The sequence below is a fragment of the Natrix helvetica genome, assembly GCF_964273705.1.
Source record: "Natrix helvetica genome assembly, chromosome: Z".
Lineage (NCBI taxonomy): Eukaryota > Metazoa > Chordata > Lepidosauria > Squamata > Natricidae > Natrix > Natrix helvetica.
In genome coordinates this window covers 73,910,727-73,932,626 of record NC_138554.1, presented here as the reverse complement: position 1 = coordinate 73,932,626, position 21,900 = coordinate 73,910,727, and the positions used below count along the sequence as shown (strand labels likewise).

The 21,900-nt window shown below is 40.3% G+C and overlaps 2 protein-coding genes across 7 annotated transcripts in view; one reads left to right on the top strand and one right to left on the bottom strand.

Annotated features, from left to right (window-relative positions):
* The window catches only part of LOC309381793 (uncharacterized protein), a gene marked incomplete at its 5' end in the record, with an annotated part of 75,619 nt that overhangs the window by 26,496 nt on the left and 27,223 nt on the right, over positions 1-21,900 (top strand). The window lies entirely within an intron of this gene.
* The window catches only part of ELMO1 (engulfment and cell motility 1), a 481,433-nt gene continuing 464,425 nt past the window's right edge, over positions 4,893-21,900 (bottom strand). For all 6 annotated transcript variants that reach the window (XM_081932593.1, XM_081932592.1, XM_081932596.1 and 3 more), the window contains 3 exons: positions 12,051-12,133; positions 8,368-8,445; positions 4,893-6,081 (listed from right to left, as the gene is read on the bottom strand). In XM_081932593.1, the coding sequence (XP_081788719.1) occupies positions 5,881-6,081; positions 8,368-8,445; positions 12,051-12,133 (362 nt within the window). In that variant the 3' untranslated portion in view covers positions 4,893-5,880. The remainder of the gene's footprint in view (positions 6,082-8,367; positions 8,446-12,050; positions 12,134-21,900) is intronic.

Below are 21,900 nucleotides of genomic sequence, written 5' to 3'. Positions count from 1 at the left end.
TTTGTACAGATACTGCATTTAAGTTCTTATAATTCACACAGAAACGAAAGGAGCCATCTTTCTTTTCTCTAAATAACACTGGAGCAGCCACTCAGGTCTGGCAGGTTCAATAAACCCCCTTTGTAAATTTTTGTCAATAAACTTCCTTAATTCATCCATTTCATGGGGGGGGGGTCATTGAGTAGATTTGGGGTTTTGGAAGTTTTACCCCCGGGAGGATATCAATACTGCAATCTGTTGCATGGTGAGAGGGTAATTTATCAGAGGATTTTTCACTGAAAACATCCTTTAGGTCCCAATATTCTTTTGGGATTTTCTCCTCCCCATCAATTTTTTCTTGCCCTCTGGCTGCTAGGTTAGATTTAGCGTTAACAGGCTTTGGAGCCCCCCTTTCCCTCAGGGGGTGTAGTGGATCGGATGTGCAACCACCGTTTTCTCCAATTGATGTGTGGGTTCCATTTCCATAACCAGGGTAAACCTAGTATGAGAGGCCGGTCCATTCCTGGCGCGACAACAAAACTTATAGTCTCTTGGTGAGTTCCCATCCACATGTCTATTGGTTCAGGTACAAAGTGGGCAGGGCTCCCCCCAGCTATTGAGCCATCCAGCTGGCAAAAAGCAATGGGGACTTTTAAAGTTTTCAATTTCAGGCCAAGTTTTTCCACCACCTCAGGGCTAATGATGCAACGTGTGCAACCCGAATCTAAAAGGGCCAGCATTTTTTCTTGTGCTCCAGTAGAGGGCACTTTAAATTCCACTGGAATAGTCATGGGGCCCGATTGGGAACTTACCAGACATTCGTCATCAGGTTCGGTTTCACTTTCCTCCAATGAGGAGGACGGTTACTCCTGCCCTGGAATAGGGCGGAACTGTGCAGTAGGCTCCACCCCTTTCATGGCAGTCTCCCTTCTTTTCCCGGGCTGTTTGTCTGGCTTTCTCTTTCCCCCAGCAGAAAGCTTTGGTCCCATCTTGGTGAGGCAGTTTGCTGCTTTGTGCCCCTCCTATTCACAACAGAAACAGATGATGGTTCGGAGCTTGCTAGTAGATCAACTTTTCCCTCCTTTTGGAGCTCCTTGAGGGAGCTTGGGGAGGGTAGCCTTCTCTTTTTCACTGTCATCACAGTACTCTTCTCGGGCTAAATCAATTTCCACATCCGCTGCCAATTCATACCAGGGCTGCAATTTGCGCCCCCCCCTCCCCTGTTTACACAGTTCTGGTATATATCTTTGTTTAAACTATCCATGAAGCCATTCAACAGGGCCTGTTTGGACCAACCCCGCATATAAACAGACAATTCACGAAATTCTTGTATATATTCAGCAACTGGCCTGTTCCCCTAGGTAAGGGTTTAAATTTAGTTCTAGCTTTTCGCTCTGTGAGTGGATCATCAAAGCGTTTCTTCAGGGCGGCCATAAATCTATTATAGACTCTCAGTAGGGGGGAGTCAGCGTTATGCAGGGCAACCATCCAGGCCGCTGCTTTATCTCCTAATGCCATGGTAATGACTCTTACCTTGGCTCCTTCTGTAGGTAGGTCTTTGCCAAATTGGCACATGTAATTCCATACTTGAACCAGGAAAAACCCAAGATCTTTTGATTCTCCACCAAATTTCATACTAAGTGGAGGAACCTTGGCCATCTGGCGGCTGCGGGGGTCCCCTCCCCCTCTTGGGATGGCTCTGGCGGCTGCTGCTACTGGGGTTGAGGCTCATTCATCCTGATCAATACCACCATCCCCCCCCCCCAGTCTCTCTCGGGCAGAACAGACTCTCTGCAGTTCTCTCCTCTGTTTCTGGGAGAACATCTTCTCTTTCAGGACCACTGTCACGTAAGAATCACCTCTCCCAAGCCTCTTCGAAGAATTTCATAGCCTGGGACATCATAAGGTTCTCCTCCTCAACCTCCTGCCAAGCAGCGGCTGGTCGCCTCTGTCTCCTTGTGGTGACCCCAATCAGAGTTTCCTCGGAATCATACCTGTCCCACTCCCAATGTCCATCTGGGGTGAACAGAATGTTCTTCCAAGTGTAGTCCAGCCATTTGCTCCATTTCCAGAGGGCACAAAGATGTAGCCGCCCCCATGTCGTCCTCCTGGTCACTGCCTGGGTGGGACATTCTTTTGAAGTTTGGGGTTTTGTTGCACTCCCCTCGGAAGGTGTTAACTCCGGGTTGAATGCGAAACTGAGATCTAAGCTGATGGGCAGCCTCCATCAGTAATCAAGAAAGAAACCACTCAACTCAATTTTTCAGAATTAAGAGTACTTTTACTGGTTATGAGTAGATAGCAGCTAGGCAAAGCAAGATCTGAGGCAAAAGCGCACATAATCATAGATATCAATATGTGACCCAACTCCCTCCCCCTGGTAACCCATCCCACAGTCCAATCCACACAGCCCACAGGTGTCATGTGGGTTGCATCTTCAAAAAACATCATCAGGTTGGTATGCCGGACAGTTGGCCTTGGCAGCAATTCCATTATCTGCAGCATGCACAGTAGATGGTGAGAAAAACACTCCCTTCTTCATTCACTCCTCTGCTGAAAACTTCCCTTCCCAAATATCATGTCATCCCCCCTCCCCATTTCAATGGCAGCTGAAAGCAAGCAGCAAAGCAGAAGCTGACAGCGGGGTTTGGTTCCCTCACTTCTCCCTTCCAATTGGGATCTCCTCCAGGAGCAGCTTGCATGGTACTAGTTTCGAATTTGGTCAATTTCAATTTCCTCAGCCAAGACACACCAGCCATGCAGGCAGAGTGGGGCTCTTTGGGTAATGCAGGTGTTGTACAGGTCATCATTTAAGCATCTTTGAATGAAATCATGAGTATTTCCTCTGGCCAATCTACGTGGCAAGTCAGGTCACATACTTGGTGACTGGATCTGCATGCCATGGATGGCCTCCGTCATGAGGTTCATGACTTCCTTCAGGAGTTGGTTGGACTGGACTGGGGCTTCTTCCAGTTGATCATTGTTTTAGAGGTTTTCTATCTCCCAGCCGGGTCGGTGGCCCTGATGGGTGAGGGTGATATATTTGGTCCTGCTGTCCCAGCCTTCTTCCCCAAGCTGATAGACCATCTCGGCTTGGCAGTGGTGCTTGAGGCAATATTCTCCTCAATCCAGGCATTGAGGGCCTCTTCTGCTTGGTTTTTTTTGGAGGGGCTTCTCCCCCAGCATTCAGCCTCTTCATGCTCACTGCCTTGGGCAGACATAGTGTGCGCAGTCCTCATGGTAGGACTGTTACTTCTCCAGGTTGAGCAATTTGCAGTTCCTGCCTTATGTAAGGTCTTGTCTCTCCAATCTTCCCAGAAAGCAGGACTCTTGAAAATGAAGTTCCAAAAGGAGCTTTTATTGAAAGGTTTGTGATAGAAAGAGGTCTAGGCAGGAAATAAATTTTCCCACTTAAAAACAGAAATTTAAAGCAGTGCAAAGAAAACCCCTCCGGCAGTGCACAATGCAGGAAACAGAAACTGACAGCACAGCAATGCAGGAAACAGAAACTTCATATAGAGATCTCTCCAAGCAGGAAATAGAAACAGAAAACTCATATAGAGATCCCTCCAATCCTCCCCACTCTTACCAAAATGTCAGCATCCCAATAGAAATATATGGGATCTAACACTTTCACATCGTTAAGAAGCATTGAGAAGGAAAATAATTCCAAAGGTATCAGACAGATGTATGAATCTGCACTATACAACTTTTATATCAACAATATTATCCATGTTCCCAAAATTTATGAATGTCTGATTCCTCTACATTCTATAAGATGGCAATGCTGTGGTCATTTCTTATTCTCAAATTGGACTCAAAAGAGCACTGAATGCTATTGTACACTTTTGTGAACTTCAGAAACTAGATATTAACTACTGGTGGCAGGACCAGTGAGTGGGACAGCTAAGGGGCGAAGGGAGTGGCAGAAGGAGGAGAAGCTGCCATCGGGGATGCAAGCTGCCACAGGAGGGCTGGAGGAGAGCACAGCATAGAGATGCTGAAGGGTCAGCTTGCCAGCGGGGGAGTGGCTGTGGGGGCTGGCTGGTCACTCCTGCTTCTCTCCCTGCAGTTGCTGCTGCTGCTCTTCTGGGGTGCCCAAGCTGGCCAGGTGCTCCAGACCACAGACTTGTGTCAATGCTGCAGGCTGGAGTCCCACAAGAAGCCCGCTTGGGAGGGAGGGAAGACCCGGCCCGTATCTCCTGGCCGACAGCTCTGCTCCCCTAGGAAGTGACCTCCAGGATCCCTTCTCTGCGTCTTTGGGCACATGAGCCATCACTCGTTGCTCTTCTGGGTTCTGGCGTGCCGGCTAGCTGGTCTTCACACATGCAGGAGAGCAAAAACTGGAATAGCAGCTGCCCAGTGCACATGTATGCCTCGGAAAGATGATCTTCCAGTTTCCAGCATGCACATGCGCACCGGCCAGCTAGTCTTCACACATGTATGCGCACCAGAAACCAGAAGACCAGGTGGCCAATGTGCATGTGGGCACAAAAAACTGGAACACCATCTTCCAGGTGTGCGGATGCGCTCCAGGCAGCATGCGTGAAGACCAGTTGGCAGGCACGCCAGAACCTGGAAGAGCATGAGATGATGGTTCGCATGCTCGGAGAGATGGCTGTGTACCATTTCCGGCACACGTGCCATAGGTTCACCATCACAGCTATATGAGATGTAATTGAGTGTATAACTGAATAAATTAGTATCTGGCCTGCAAAATATCATTTGCAGTATTATTCTGCTACTTTTCTGCTCAATTTTTAGACAATTCAACAATACTTTTATTTCTTTCATTCAGAATGTAACAGCAGAATTATTCACAGTTGTCTTGTATTTTACCAAAACAGGGAAACATTAGAAATGATAACAAAGAAATGAAAACCTGATGAAAAGATCACAATTCCAGGCATAAGCACAAGTTCAGTTTTATTCATAGCAACGATGGGAATGTTGGCATAAATTCTCTCCAAGGAGAATGTTCCAAGTAGAATATAGAATTCAAAACAAATATTTTTTGAAAATAAAGTACACACAATATAATTTTGTTTTTGATTATATATAAATTTGGCAAGTATTGTTCAAATGTTTCATACAAATCCAAGGACATTGCAAATTTATAATACTCTGCACATTTCTACAACATAATCCTGAACACAGCATTTTTTTATATTTACGGCATCTGCCATTTTGAAAACAAAATAATCAATCACAGCCTGGACTAAAAAATGCCCACTGCTTTCAATTAGTGATATATAATTATACAACAGGACATAAAGAGCAAGTAGCTTTGTTAAGTGTGTGGACATTTCAGATGAGGTTCTAAATTGTGGGTATTAAGGGATTACAAATGTCTGTAATATGATGAATTTTAAAGAAAACCATTCACTTAACTTAAGATGCTGGTTTTAATAATAAAGATAATGGTGAATCACAACTACAACAGTTTAGAAGCTGGAAGTGGTAATAATCATTTTTATTGAGATATCCTGTTGATTCAAAGATCTGAAGTGGGAAACAACTCTCATTTCCTCATTTACTGTAGCTTTATCTGTTAAAGCACCTGCTGGATTTAGTTTGATGATTGTGCTGTTAAGTCACATTGTCTTTTTAATTTGGAACTGTGCTCCAGCATTTTAAAAAAAATGGAAATTTCCTTTGGTAACATCTTTTATGTTGAAATATTCTTTTGATCTTGCCCAGTAGAAAAATGTTAATGGAAGTGATGTTTTTCATTAGCAGTGGATAAGAACAAAGGGAGAAAGCAAAAGGAGAACTAGCTCTTTTATAGTCCCATTATAACCATAAATCCAATATGCATCACATGTTCTCTTCCTGTTTTTTTTCCCTTAAAAAAAAAACCTTTCCAGTTGCTAACTGTAATACTAAGGAGTTACAATTGATTTAGTTGCAGTCATATACAAAATCATAGTTGCTTGGCTCCTTTGGAATAGGAGGTGGAGCATCAGGGATCTGTATGTTCTCCAGATCCAGAAGACGCAGCTTTATTTCCATACTGAGCAGAGTATCCAAGTCGTTACGTGTTAGTTCACTCATCATATCTTTTCCAAGTAGGGCATTTAGACCATCTGTCCATACACAGTACTATCATGGGAGGGGAGAAGAGGGAGAGTTGACTTTTATAAATGCATCCAAAATATCATGCCACTTCAGTAATTATATTTTAGGCAAAATATTTTTACAATATCAAAACTTTTAAGTTATAACCTAGATAACCTAAGATTTGGTTACCTAGGTAATCTAGGATTAAAATAAAACATACTATTGTGTTTGAGTAGGACATTATACAGCAAAGTTATTTTTTAGATCGTTTCAGTATAAAATCAACATATTGAGAAGAGAGAAGAAGAAGCAAAAATAATTTATGCTTGCAATGTCTATAATATTTATCGACAAGAAAATAAAATGCAAAAGACACTTAATTAACATAATTAATTAAGATAAAAGTAAAATATATTATTCTAAAATATTTCAAAAGAGTTAGAGTTAGTACTGTGGCATACTGTGGACTATATATAGAGCAATAGTAGCTATGGTGATGGAAATAAAATCAGATTTCTTTGATAAATCTTGAGATAAAACAAATCAGAACCACCACGTTATTTAGTAAAAAATGGGAATTATTTTTGGTGAGCATCTACATAGAGAGGGAAATACAGAGTTACATATTTCATCAATTCAATTATTCGTCCACTGAATTGACACAGTCCCTGTTTGAAGGGGATTTTTTTTAGTAACAGCTATTGGGATCATTAACAGTACAGTAAAAAAATCTGTTTCATTATTTTTTATAAAATAAAAAGAGAAGCCATATCACTGAAGCCAATAGCTCCAGAGAAATAAGATTAGAAAAATTGTTTAAATCATCAAGAGTTAAAGGAGATTTCATAAACAATAATCAAGATGATTTTAAAAGCCATTAAATGCAACTGCGAAGAAAGTATTTAAATAAGACAACCTAAAAATAAAGATGTCAGTTACATCGCCTTATGTCCTAGTTTGTAAGTAAAAATTATAACAGTTTTTATTTTATAAAGGATTGTTTTGGATTCCATGCCAATAGATGGATTTTAAATTTAGCTGACTGCATGCTATACATTAAAAATAACCAGCGCTTGCCATGTGTAACTGAAGTCAAAAAGCAAGCAAATAAAAGATTATTGTATATGAATATCACACAAGGGGAAGAAGAAACATGAACAGAGAAATGGTGTTTACTTTTTTCTGATTACTTTTTCCCTGTTATTTTACTCCCCCGATGAACGACTGTCACTAATCTTGAGTATCTATATAATATGAAATTTGTAATGTTGGTTGGACAGGGTCTTCGTTTGCTGTCCTGCTGTTCAATAAACTTCCTTCTTGAGTTGGCTTTAATCTTGGGGATGGTTCTGAAATCTTCCAGACCAATGAGAGCCACTTTTTAAAAGTTATTTAAAATTTATTTTAGGGGTTGCCTATAGTTTTAAATTTTTATTTTAGTTGCTGAATTAATTTATTTGTTTTATATATTGCTTGGGTATGAGTGGACTCTAGGTAATTTATACATATTACAGTATAAAAATAATGAAAATCAACAATATAATTTATATAATCCTATTTCCAATGAGATACTAAGAAAAAGGGGAGAACCAGGTCAGCAAGTGCTAAGTTATAATTAGAATTTTTGTATATATTCTGCCCCAAAATTTAATTTTGGCCCTGGTGGCATATACTTGAAATATTGCTGAGCATTCTATAAGCTTCTGTAAACTGATTTATAGTTTATTTCCAAATTTCAAAGTTCTATTACTGGTCAGAGAGTGGCTACCATTCTTGGGAGATCCTTTGTATACCTCATCCATTCCAGAGAACATGAACGGGAATTACAGAATGAACTTTTCAGTTGTTTATGTAAACTATATAACTCCTTTTTGCAAGAGAGCTGACTTCTTCATTAGTAACCTTCTAGAAGATGGGAAAGATTTCCCCCCTTTTTATGAAAGCAAACAGTACAGGATATATTTTAATCTCATTTAATCTTTTTTTTTACAATTATAGTTGGATGGCTGTTGCACTATTTTGCCAACTTGAAAATAAGGTATCAATTACTGTTGGTTTTCTTAAATTATTAGTGTCACTGAAATTTTTGGTCATCTTGAATTCCTAGTTTAGTTTAAGAAATTCTGCCTTTCTGCTTCGAAGTATCATTATGAATTTGCAATTTCTAGAATATTAAAAAATGAAGTTAGAATCTGAAAAATTAAAGCTGATCTACCTATCTCCTCCCTTTTCCAAGGAAGAATTTGGTAAAGTGCTGTTTAACTCAACTAATGACCAGAAGGAATAATTATCTGTTCACCTTTTCAATTTAAAAAATCATAAATTTACCTCATGTTTGTCAGGTGCAATGAAATTTAGCTGTCCATTTGAATCAAACAGTATAGAGAAAGCAAGTTCAAGCACCTCCTGAAAAGACACAATAATAATAAAGTAAAAAAGGGATTATAGTTGTATTTCCTAGTCTCAATTCCCACCTATATATTTGTGTGTCTTGTGTTCATTTTAAAAAAAGATTAAAATATGCTTTTTCAATAGATAATGTCTAAATGGCAAATATACTATAATTATACATCTGATGCTCAATATAACATTAAAATTGATACCAAGCTAAATACATTGAGTTATCTCCATAATATTAAAAAGGAATTTTTGAGTAACAAAGTCACTATGTCATTGCTTATGAATTGTAAAATGAAAACAAAAAGGAAAAGGAAAAGGAAAAAAGAAAAACATTTCTAAAAACAATGTTTTTTTTCCTATTTTGTTTTCCCAACAACTTGTATTATCTATTAATATAAAATTTAAAAATACCATTCTAAATTTTTATATTTGCCTTGCTGCATAATATGTGTGATATATATGGAAGCCATTCTTTCTTGAGTTTGGTCAATTTTCTATTTTGTATGTACAGTGTTATTTTTGCCAGTTCTGCACATTCTCCAATGATCTCCAATCTTCCCAATGAGATACAGTTAATAATTTTGAATCATGCTACTCTGCTTTTCTTCTTCAATGCTGAAAGTATTACATGTGAGGAACTGAGTAAGTTCCATGTTATTCCTATGTAGAAACTTTTTGCTATACAAGTAGAAATCTAACTGAAAAATATTAAATTGCAAAACTCAAGTCATGCACTTGTACATGGAGAGCAAAAATAATAATAAAAATATATTTTTGTGTTTAAATTTCTGTGTGAGGAAATTCATGGCCTACAGATACAACTACTTCAGAAAGCACTTTTGTTTCTCCATTAAAATATATTTTATGAACTTTTGATCTCTTTTAAAAATTTAAAACATTCTCAATTGAAAGAGAAGAACAAGTAAGTGTACAATCCTCTTTTTCTTAGAGCTCTTTTATATATCTGAAAGAATTAAATGGCATAGCTCTTCTCAGAATTGCAACAAAAAAGATGATGGATATGAATTCCTACTGAAAACTCTATGCCTATATTATTATTATTTTTAAATGAACAAGACACAGCAAGAGCCATACTGTCATCATAGTACACAAGGGAGGAATTAAAAACATGGCTCTTCTACTAATAAGAATTACCAATAAGAATTTTCTGATGGGTCCTATTTTCTAGCATCGTGTTCATCTGACTGACTTATCTGTGCTTGCTATGTGTACTATTTCATTTGTAAAACTCTTATTCCTTTGTCCCCTACATTAGTCAAACAATCACCAGTTTCACATTGTATTTAGGTGGTAAGAACATTTCTATCCTAACTTTTAAGTTGAGGAGAATTCAGTCATTCAGTCCCTGGCCATCTTTATGGAAAGTTTTGTCCTTTTTTTCCCTGAATGTGCACAAGTTCATAAATTACTTTCTATCTGTTGAAGCTGAAAGATGTTCTGAAGAAATATGTATCTATCTTTACTAGGGACATTTCTTAACAGTTTCCTGAGTGTTGTACTGTTCATTTAGTAATATAACAAATTAATATCCTGGCATGCTTCAGTTATTTTTTTTAAGAAAAGATTCAAGATCTCTTTCCCTCAATGTTTTTTTTTGCCAAAAAGATGTTGGGGAACAAGCAAAATTAAATAAATTTGTAGATTGTGTGTGAGTGGTTTTTTTTTTTTTTTGCAAAAATCACATTAGAAGGCTAGGCAATTAAAAAAACGTTTTAAAAACATAACAAGATGGAACAAGATGTAATTAAAACTAATTCTGAAGATTAGTACATAGATCATGTGACTTAGGTAGTATTACAAATGATATACAATTTCCATCTATATGTTGCTAATTTTTCCTGTTGAGAAAAGGGAAATTGGCCATTGGCAAATGGAAATACTTCATTTTCTACTCATAGTAGTGGCATTTCTGCTATTGCCGAGGCGTTAATATGAAAATAGTTGCTAAGCATGTTAGTAAAGTTCTTTTTGGAAGCTCTGTTTAGCCGGAACCAGACAATCTGTAACTCAATGGATCATCATTTCATATTTCATTAGCTAAAAAGAGAAAATGACCATAGGTGGGCAAAAAAAAAAAACAGTGGAGTGAGTATGATCTCCAACTGCCTTCTGACTTCACCACTGAATTTCCTTGAGGGAAGCTGCAGCCAGTATTGCAAATATTCCTTCCTTCCTCAAATTCCTACCAGCTTCCCCATTAAATTTGTTTGTGAGAAGCTTTCAAGTCAGTGGAGAAGTTGGAAGAAAATTGCAAGTTGAAGGTGGTCCCTGTCCAGTGGGAGGAGGAATGAATGTTTGTTCAGTAATGCAACATGGATCTGGAACAAGGGGTGCTTGAAGGAGTAGAGCAGGCTGGGAAGAATACACAGGAAAGTGCGAGAATGTCATGTTGTTGGAGAGAATGCATGGGGGTGTGAGAATTGCCACATGTCAGGAATGGCAGGCAGGAATGCAACGTGAAAAGGTTCATGAAAGTGTGCAAGAGTTACTGGTATTGGGGAGTGTGTATGGTGTGTGATGTAGATGGCAAAATGCATGGGCCATCTTGGGTTAGTAAGAATGGGTGAGGGACATAAGAGATGTCACCCGCACAGGGATATGACACAGGTTGAGGAGCAGGCATGGGATATGTAAGTTACTGGCATGGAGTGAGTGAATGGTGGGAAGTATGTGTAGATGGGGAAATCTTATCTGAGCAATTTAATGATCTTCCTTCTGGCTTCTGGATTAACTGTCAGGGAGCACTTGAAATGGCTATGATGTGGCCAGGGCTGACTGAACAATGTGGTTCACTGAAGCAACAGCAGTAACAACAGCACAGTGGTGCTAAAGTGGGCACAATTTCCCCAAATTTCAGTCCCACAGAAGTGATGGGTCCCAGTATTTTGTAAATTAGCCCATTTGAAGTATCTTAATTCAAAAAAATGTGGCCCTCTAAGGCATCTTTCCTCCCAACTGAAGGTTACAAACAGACATGAGAGTTTTAGTAGTATGTAGATAGAATGATTAAATGTACTTTGGAGAAAGGGAGATAAGCTTATTACATTAAGATGACAGGTTATTTTATATCTGGGATTATGTGTGACTTAAAATGGACAAATGTACATTAGAGTCTCTAGGTCCAAACTCCTTTCAATAATTTCAAAATCAAAATAATTGATTTTGACATCAATGGCACTTAAACACAGCCTGTCCACAATTTATGTAATGATGAACTTCAGGGAATATTGTATTATTTTATTGTATTATTATTATTATTATTATTATTATTATTATTATTATTATTATTATTATTATTATTATTATTATTATTATTATTATTATTATTATTAGTTATTATTAGTTATTATTATTAGTTATTGTACTAGATATCAACTGCCAGATATCTAGTACAAGAGGTTTTATGGAGAGGTATTCCATTACTAAGTGTGGCTAAAGGCTCTTAGCATTTGAGATAGGTGAATGAATAAATTAGAAAAAGAACATTTAAAATGAACTGAGCAAACTCTTTTTAGCAGAAGGAACAACAGACACTTTTGTCAAAATCCTACAACTAAAAAGTTATTGGATGTGTTAACTTAAAATAATACCTTGTTTTGTTTAAGAGCTCCCTTCTCCTTCATGTGAGGACAGTCCTTCCCTGTAACAATTGCTTTTATATCTGCCACAGGCACTGTATCAGATAAGAGGAAAAAAAGGAATGTAAGAAAGAAAGCACTTGGCATTAAAGAGGCAAAATGAAACTAGTGTTAAAAATAACACCCCTAATTCCAGCTGAGATTTCCGGTGTGTGAAAGAAATCAAAGAGGTAATCAGGAATTAATGGATTTTACTGTTAAATGTACTGATAAAACTATCAATATCCATTTTGCTTTCCAAAATCCGTGGAAGTGAATCTGTTCAAGTTGACTCATTAATCAGACTATCAGGTTAACAGAGTTGGAAGGGACCTTGCAGGTCATCTAGTCCAACCCCCTGCCCAAGCAGGAACCGTACATCTGCTGCTATCTGGGATCGAACCTAAAACATCCTGATTGTGAGGCAAGAGCTTACTCTTGTTGATTTCTATGGGGCTTATTCCCTAGTAAGTACAATATTAACACAATCATTGCTTCTTCTTTGTCCCTGAACTTAGTCCTTCTACAATATATTTTTATACATATTTGTATTATTTGTATATTATGTTTATTTTTCCTCTTTATTGTAGGTAATTGTAATAATAATAATTATTACTGTGTAATAATATCTTTTTTTTAATATCATCATTTTAGCAAATAATTGTTAAAAAAACAAATTCATGTTTGTATCACTTTAGATAATATATTTAGACAACTACTTTCTATTAGTTTAATATTTCTTTCGTTAGAAAAAATAAATGCCTTTATTTTTTCTAAATACCCTTTACTAAAAACAATGCATATAATGCAGTCAGAAAATAATGTCAGTGTACAGCTAATCATACTTATTTTACTTATTTATTCAAGCTGCTCATCTCACTATAATTGCAAGTGCTTGCAATAAAAATATAAAAACACAAAATACATAATATAAAATAAAAACAAAAACACATATAGTAACTTCCACACATGATCGAACAATCATGCCACCATTTGAGCAGCTGGCAGAGTGAAAGGCTAGATATTTCAAATTTCCTCTCCCAGATGCCTCTGCAAGGTTAATACCTTGGAGCAGAAATCAATTTCTGCTGTCATTAGTTATTTTGCACATATGGAATAAACCTCTCAAACCTCTTGATGTGGTACTGGTTTTCTCCTTTATATATTTATCTATGTTTTATCCATTTCCAATTTTACAATCCTCAAAATATTCTGTTCCGACTCCTTTTCCTCATTTTCAATCATTGATACATTTTGTTCCAAATTTCATAATATTCTGTCTTGTCTCTATTTTTGATTTCTAGTGTCAGTCTGTCCATTTCTGCACAGATCAAAATTTTTTTAATACCTCTTCTTTGGTGGGGGCATCTCTGTTTTTCCAATTTTGCGCATATACCAATCTTGCTGCGGTTATCACATGTTTAGTGCCATTCTTAATGGCAGTAACATTATATTCTGGTCCTATGCATTGCAGAGGAAGCATTGTCACTGGAAGAGTCACTTCTGATAAAATGGTGCACCATTCAAATGATTAAGAGTACTGAAATTAGTAGGGAAAATGTATCAGAACAGAATTGGGGGAAAGGAAATAAATGTGCTGCATCTGTTACTTATATTACAGATCATTTGGAAGTGAAATGATGTTGCTGATAGAACGAAGTTGCTATATTTGGTAAAAGTCTAATTCCTTTTACTACTGGTTTATTAATTTTTTTAGTTTAGAATAATTCACTTTAGAATCTAGAATGCTTATGCTAGACCAGTGATGGTGAACCTTTTCAATGCCAAGTGGCCAAACCGGAACACAAGTGCATGTGTACATTTGCGCGCGTCAGAGCACCAGAAACCCGAAGACCAGCTGGCTGGTTCACACAAGCCTGTTTTTTGGCCATTTTGGGCTGTTTCGGACCATTTTTCAGGCCATTTTCCAGTGCTTTGGTACTCGCAAAGACCAGCTGGCAGGTGTGAGCCGGAAACAAGAAGAGCAGCTGGCAATGCCGCATGTGCCCACTGAGCGGTCTCTGCATGCCACCTCTGGCATGTGTTCCATAGGTTTGCCATCACAGTGTTAGGTGATTTTAGTGGAATTATTACAAGACATATAGCAACATCCTCTTTGGCTTTTTTTAAACCACCAATGTTTATCTTTTCTTTGGAAAAGCATCCCATGAAACATAACAACATATTAAAAACATATATTGTTTCATATTTTTCTCCATCTTAGCACCAAGTAACCCATATGAAACCTGGTCTAGCCAACGTTCACCTTCCTGGGCCATGAACCCGTAGTGCCATGGAGTGGTGATTCATTCTCCTTCCATTCAGTGAAAAGTCGATCAGCCCTGGAAACTTTCAGATTCGAGTTTTCCCAGATGTGCCAACATGACATTTCTAATAAAGTGGAACTTTGAGGAAATGCAAGCCTTGGAGTTTTATTTCATTGGGGGTATTTTTGTGGAACCTTGACACACAGCCTCTTTCACTTCATTATTCTACAAAGCATCTTGCTTTATACTTCCCATTAGTGTAATTCCTCAGACTTCTCTGGCACATTGATTCTTTTTGGAAATTAATCTATCTTCTAATACTTTTTCTATTGAAGGTTGATAGTATTTTCCCTTGCACTTCTACTTTCATTCTTCTTTCACCTCTCTTCCATGTTGATTTTTAAGATCCATTTTTAATTTTATGTAAATACATTTAATGCACATTTAGAACCTCTTATCATTATTATGATTATTTGCATCAATCAAGTGATCACACTGATAAATTTGTCCATCCAGCTTACTGTTGGTCATCTTCTTTCTTCTCATTCATTCCCCATTTCTCAGCATCATAATCTTCTATAGAGAGCAAAGTTTGTTTGTTTTGTTTGTTAATTAGTTTGTTTGTTTTGTTTTATTGGATTTATATGCCACCCTTCTCCCAAAGGACTCAGGGCGGCATACAGCATTAAAAAACACATATTACAAAAGTTAAAAGGAAATTAGAAACAATCCCAAAAACAAACCAAATTAATATAACACTAACATTTAAAAAATTAGATAAAATTAACAGGCCAGGCCGGCTTGCTGAAAATCAGGAGAGGTTAAAAACAAGGCAAGAACTAAAAAATGAGGGAATAGATATAGACTGGTGGCCATAACTACAAATACAGCAAGGTACAAAACAGATTGAGAAAGAGACTGATTCTATAAGGAGCCACAATAATTACGTATAAGACGCACCAGAGTATAAGACATACCAAGATTTTGAAGAGGCAAATTTAAAATAAAGTTTTTGCACTCTGCAGACCTCCCAAAATTGTTTTGTTTTGTTTGTTTGTTTGTTTTATTGGATTTATATACCGCCCTTCTCCCAAAGGACTCAGGGCGGCGTACAACATTAAAAAACACATATCATGAAAGTTAAAAAGAAATTAGATACATATCCAAAAAACAAACCCAATTAATAGGACAATAACATTTAAAAATGAGATAAAATTAACAGGCCAGGCCGGCTTGCTGGAAAAGCCAACTTTTTAGAGCGCGTCGGAAGGACGGAAGTCAGGGATTATGCAAAGCTCCGGGGCAGCTCATTCCAGAGGGAAGGCGCTCCCACAGAGAAGGCTCTCCCCCTGGGGGTCACCAGCCAACACTGTCTGGCCGACGGCACCCTGAGGAGGCCAACTCTGTGGGATCGTACTGGACGGTGGGAGGCTACTGGTGGCAGTAGGTGGTCTCGCAGGTACCCTGGGCCTAAGCCATGGAGCGCCTTAAAGGTCATAATTAATACCTTGAATCGCACCCGGAAAACAACCGGCAACCAGTGCAGGCCACCTAAAAGGGGTGTAACATGGGAGTATTGCGGGTCTTCTCTGAGGGGGCTAAAATTTCTCCCCCTATCATCAAAGATGGAACAAGATGCACAAATCAGGATGACGGAAACCACAGCCACTCAGTCTTGGAGGGATTGAGCTTGAGCCTGTTCCTCCCCATCCAGATCCGCACAGCCTCCAGGCATCGGGACATCACTTCGAGGGACTCGTTTGGGTTGTTTGGGGTAGAGATGAAAAGTTGGGTATCATCAGCATATTGCTGATACCGTACCCCTAAACCACGGATGATCTTGCCCAGCAGTTTCATATATATGTTGAACAGGAGGGGTGAGAGAACCGACCCCTGGGGCACCCCACAAGTGACGGGCCTCAGGGTCGATACCTGCCCTCCAGTCAACACGAACTGCGACCGATCCGACAGATAGGAGGAGAACCACCGTAAAACGCTGCCCCCCACTCCCAATCCCCTGAGTCGTCGCAGTAGGATACCATGGTCGATGGTATCAAAAGCCGCCGAGAGGTCTAATAGGATCAGGACAGAGGAGCAGCTCCTGTCCCGGGCCCGCCAGAGATCATCAACCAACGCGACCAATGCCGACTGAAACGGATCCAGGTAGACAGCTTCATCCAGGTACTGGGGAAGCTGATGTGCTACCACATTCTCGACAACCTTTGCTACAAAGCGAAGGTTGGAGACCGGACGATAGGTGGCTAAAGAAGCTGGGTCCAGGGAAAGCTTCTTGAGGAGGGGCCTCCTTCAAGGCAGTGAGAAAGAACACCTGAACAAATTCTTCAGCCCTACCCTGCAAGAGGTCCTTCCAGTTCCTTGGTTAAGTAAGGAACGGGTCACCCTAAGCAGGGCAGCTGGGCAGTTATCTGCGGACGCGATAAGAGCGGAAAAATGTTGCCATTTTGCCGCTTTTATCACCACTAAGTAGGATTTAATATGAATTCTTACTAATTTTCGATCAGATTCAGATCAGCTGGCCTCCAACCACTCTCTAGGCTTCTTTTCCAGCGTTTCATCTCCCGGAGCTCCTCAGTAAACCAGGGAGCCACCCGGGATCGACACCGGGTCAGAGGCCGCAAAGGCACAATGCGATCCAAGGCCCCAGTGGCTGCCCTATCCCAGGCTTCCACTAGGGCTTCGGTCGAGTTGTGAGCAAGGGATTCAGGAAAAGTCCCAAGCTCCATCAGGAACCTTTCAGGGTCCATCAGGCACCTGGGGCGGAACCATCTAGTTAGTTCCGCCTCCCTGCGGCGAGGGGTAGCAGTATGGAAGTCAATGAAGCCTGATGAGGAAATGATCAGACCATGACAAGGGTTGAATAGAAATATCCCCTAAATGTAGATCATTCATCCACTTCCCAGAGACAAAAATCAGGTCGAGCGTGTGTGCCCTATTATGGGTGGGGTCTTGAATTAACTGAGTTAGGTCCATAGCTGTCATGGAAGCCATGAACTCCTGAGATGACTCGGATGTCTCGCCAATGGAAGGCAGATTGAAATCCCCCCGGATCATAAACGTGGGGAAATCAACCATCAATCCAGCTAACATATTTAGCAGCTCCGGCAGGGCCGATGAAACATAGCAGGGAGACAGGTACGTAACAAAAAGGCCCACCTGAACTCCAAGGCCCATTTCACAAAAAGAGACTCACACCCGCCTATCTGAGGCACAGTGACCTCCTGAGATCTGAGACTTTCCCTAATAACCACCGCCACCCCACCCCCCTGCCCCTGCTCTGGGCTCTCGGCTGGTGAAACGCCCGGAAACCTGATGGGCATAGTTCACTAAGGGGAACACCCCCCTCATGGCCCAACCAGGTCTCCGTAATGCATGTCTTCAAGTCTTCAAATAATGTATTCAAAGTAGAATAATTTGAGTTTGGTCATTTTTGCCTTGAATGAGAACTCTACATTGATTTGTTTGATAACCTCTTTGCTTTTTGGCTGTCTGTGGTATTCAGGAATCTTCTCCATTATCAAAGTTCAAAAGCATCAATAGTCTTTTTACCTACTTCTTCAGAGACCAACTTTTGTTTTCACAGAGTATCATAGGGAATACCACATTTCACTCTTTTAATTAGAAACAATCCAATTATGCTTTTAGATTTATTTTAATCTTTTTGTTGTGGTATGTATGAACATATGCATGTTTAAACCACATATTTGAAAGAAATATGTTAGTATCTTGTAAGCAGATATTCACCAATCAACAATCACAATTACATTCAATTTTAGTTATATAAATAATATACCTAAGCTTTACATAGTTTTTCATTATCACTTCAATAAAACATGCAATTATCATCAATGGATTCCTTCTTTCGTATGTACTTACAAACCTCTAGAAATTAATACTTTCTGTACATGTTAATCTTTTGTTCATAATTGTACTTACAGCTTTGTATCATAAATAATACATTTATTTTAGTAATTTGTGACCTATCAGAATGGAGAAGTATACATTCTTTAATATTTACTAGTAAATATTAATAAACATTTACTAATAGATCATATACACACTCTTCCTGGCCTGGACCTGAGATACCATTTATTGTTTGTTGAAGATGCCAAAATATGGAATCTTCAGTTTGGTGCCAGCTAAAAGAAGGCTGAAAGAGATCCTGTTGCAATGTTTTTTTCTGGGAAGAGAAAATAAAACTCAATTGCATGTAGAAGAATCCACTGTACCTTCTCCATTGCATATGGAAGAACCATCATTGGAAGATAGGAAATTATTGGACCCTATTTAGCCTACTGTAGGACTGCAGACTTCCACAAGACTGTGGATTCAGGTTCTTTGTAATTATTTTTGTATTGGTTGCAGGACAGAGTAGAATGTCATAACTATAAATTACAGTACTCAGGTCTCAATTTAAACTACTGCATTGCATTTGTTTTGTGAGTGTATATTTGTCTCTATTGTTGGTCTTCATAATAAAACAATTACTGCTGCTATTACTTTACACCAGTGGTGGGTTTCAAATTTTTTTACAATCTATTCTGTAGATGTGGCCTGTTTTGTGGGAGTGGCTTGGCGGTCATGTGACCAGGTGGGAGTGGCTTGGCAGTCATGTGACCAGGTGGGAGTGGTTAGGTGGGTAAGGTCATGTGATTGGGTGGGCATGGCCACCTCGATGTCACTCACATGGAGAGGTACCTGTCCTGGCTTATCCTTTTACCCCTCTCCTCCCAGCCAGTCCTCGCCTTGTCTTGCATGTTATGGTGGGAGAGGAAGCATTTTAAATAATCTTCTCCTTGATACTAGCCAATAAGATGAGATTTTGATGTCAAAAGACCACCTGCTGTACATTTCCAAATATTGTTTACCACCATTCTCTTGATAAGACTGAGTGGAGAGATTTATAAAGAATAATAGAGTTGGAATTGGAGGTTTTCTAGCCTGCGGAAACATGGGATGAGATCCTATACTATTATGGACAAATTTCTTCTTAAAAACCTCCAGGGATGGTATGCCACAATTTCTGAAGGCATCTCATTTCTCTAATTGTTCTGTCAAGAAATTTCTCATTTCTAGGCTGGACCTGTTTGATAAGTTTCCGTTTCACAGATCCGTCTCATAGTTACTTCCAGTTGACCCAGGCACCACCTATTCTATACATTTTTTCTTGCCTGTGTAAAATCTTACTTTACTTTCCATTAATTGCATTTTTGGTGAGAAATGATGTTCTACAGTGGTATTCAGTTTACTACAATGATTTTTGCAAACTGCATTAAAGATTGAAGAATACATCTCTGTTTATACTGATAAAGATTATTCTTTTTCAACATTAAATAATACAGTAAATCAAATATTTCAAATCCTATAATTGAGAGCACATTAGAAAGGCCTTTAGTGGATGTTTTACCATTCTTTCTGTTCTCCTTTAATTAAATCTTTGAGCCTTATTGCAATATTTCAAAATTCTAACAGATCCTTCACAAAGAACCAGTTATAATTTAACTGGAATTCAAAACAATCTTTCTGGTCTGGAATTCCCTGGCTCACACACACACACCCCTCAGCTCCTCAACACTTCTCAGTGTTATCTACAGAAATATGCTTCTCTTTTATTGCTCATTTTCAAATTTTCAAGCCAGCTGGTTTGGGGGAGAGAAGCAGCTTCTCCTTCCTCATGCATAAGCCTAATAGAGGACAACTGCCCCTTCCACTTCCCCCCCCCCTTTTGTGCCACTGCAGCATCTGGAAAAATGTGCGCTGGGGATAGGCACCCCCCGCATGGCCTTTTGGGGAAAAACAACAACAACAACAACAACAACAACAACAACAACAACACACACACACACACACACACACACACACACACAACTATCTCCAAAGTCTGCTGGTGGGTGCCTTAAAGAAAACAGACCCGGGAGTTGCTCCCCAGATGGATCTTTCTTTCTTAAGCAATTTAAGAGCATTGCTACCATCTTGCAGACTTCTTTCCCTGCTTTTTCTTTTCTTTTTCCTGGAAATCTATTGTGGACAGCCAAGCAGAGCTCCAAGAGGGATGGGAGCCCAACTTCAACTAATTGGTGCAGCCTAGAGACCATGCAGCCCACTCCCCTGCCCCAAAAGAGCCTCTTGTTGGTCTTCCCTCCAGGGAGAGGGTCAAAGGAAGACGATTGAGGGAATCCCCTCCAGTTCTCCTCCGCTTCCCTGTCACCCCATCCGCGCGTACCTCTTCCAGGTGCTGGACTTCTTGAACCCCTTTCCTCCTTGCCTCCCCAACATTTTGCTTTTAGCCATAACTGCCATCAGAGCTGCGGCTGTACCCTCCCCCTCCCTTTTGCAGAAACTCCTCTTGCTGCACAATTGCTCAGTCTTTCCTGGCTTTCAACTTCACTTGTCCAATTATCTTTTCCTGCTCCCCCTCCCCCCTGCATGGTCTCAGTTGCTGCTTGGAGGGGGGGGGAGATTTCTGGATTTGCAGGGCTGAGAGGAAAAGGGAAAGGAGGAACAGGCCTTCCAAGGCTGCCCCCCCCCCCGGCATTTTTGCAACCAAATTCCCCCCCCCCAAAAAAACCAGAGGACCTCTCCACCTGAATACTGCGGGGCAGAGCAGCCTGGCCCTATAATTGGGCAACATGTGAAGAGGCTGCAGCAGCTCCACTCTGAATGGAGGGAGAGGAAAAAAGTTGGAATTCCCCCTGCTGCAGCCCTTAAATGGCAGAGAGAAGCCGAACTTTTTCCCCTCCATTCACAGAGGAGCTGCTGCTCCCTTTATGCCCCTCCTGACCCCCTCCCTCCCAGGGGTTGAAGCACCTGAAAGGGACAGGCAGGCTGCCACAGTTCTACTGAGAAGACTTTTCTGAGAAAAGTCTTCTCAGTGGAGCTGTGGCAGCCTGCCTGTTCCTTTCAGGTGCTTTGACCCCTGGGAGGGAGGAAACCAGGGGGGGGCATAAAGGGAGCAGCAGCTCCTCTGTGAATTGGGGGTGGGGGGTCAGCTTCTCTCTGCCATTTAAGGGCTGCAGCAGGGAGAATCCCAACTGTTTTCTTCTCCCTCCATTCAGAGCAGAATTGCTGCAGCCTCTCCACATGTTGCCCAGTTATGGGGCCAGTCTGCTCTGCTCCGCAGTATTCAGGTGGAGAGATCCTCTGTTTTTTGGGGGTGAGAATTTGGTTGCAAAAATGCCAAGGGGGGGGCAGCCTTGGAGGGCCTGTTCCTCCTTCCCCTTTTTCTCTCAGCCCTGCAAATCCAGAAATCTCCCCCCCTCTAAGCAGCAACTGAGACCGTGCAGGGGGGAGAGGGGGCAGGAGAAGATAATTGGACAAGAGAAGTTAAAAGCCAGGAAAGATGGAGGGGTCCCAATTGTGCAGCAAGAGGAGTTTCTGCAAAAGGGAGGAGGAGGGGGAGGGGCAGCCACAGCTTCCAAAGACCTTTTGCTTTTAGGCAGGGATGCTGACCGGCACTCGTTTCACTTACTGCTCACCATTGATGCCCCTTTGGCCAGCCCGGCTGCAGCCCTACCGGCTGGGCGGGCAAAGGAAGTGTG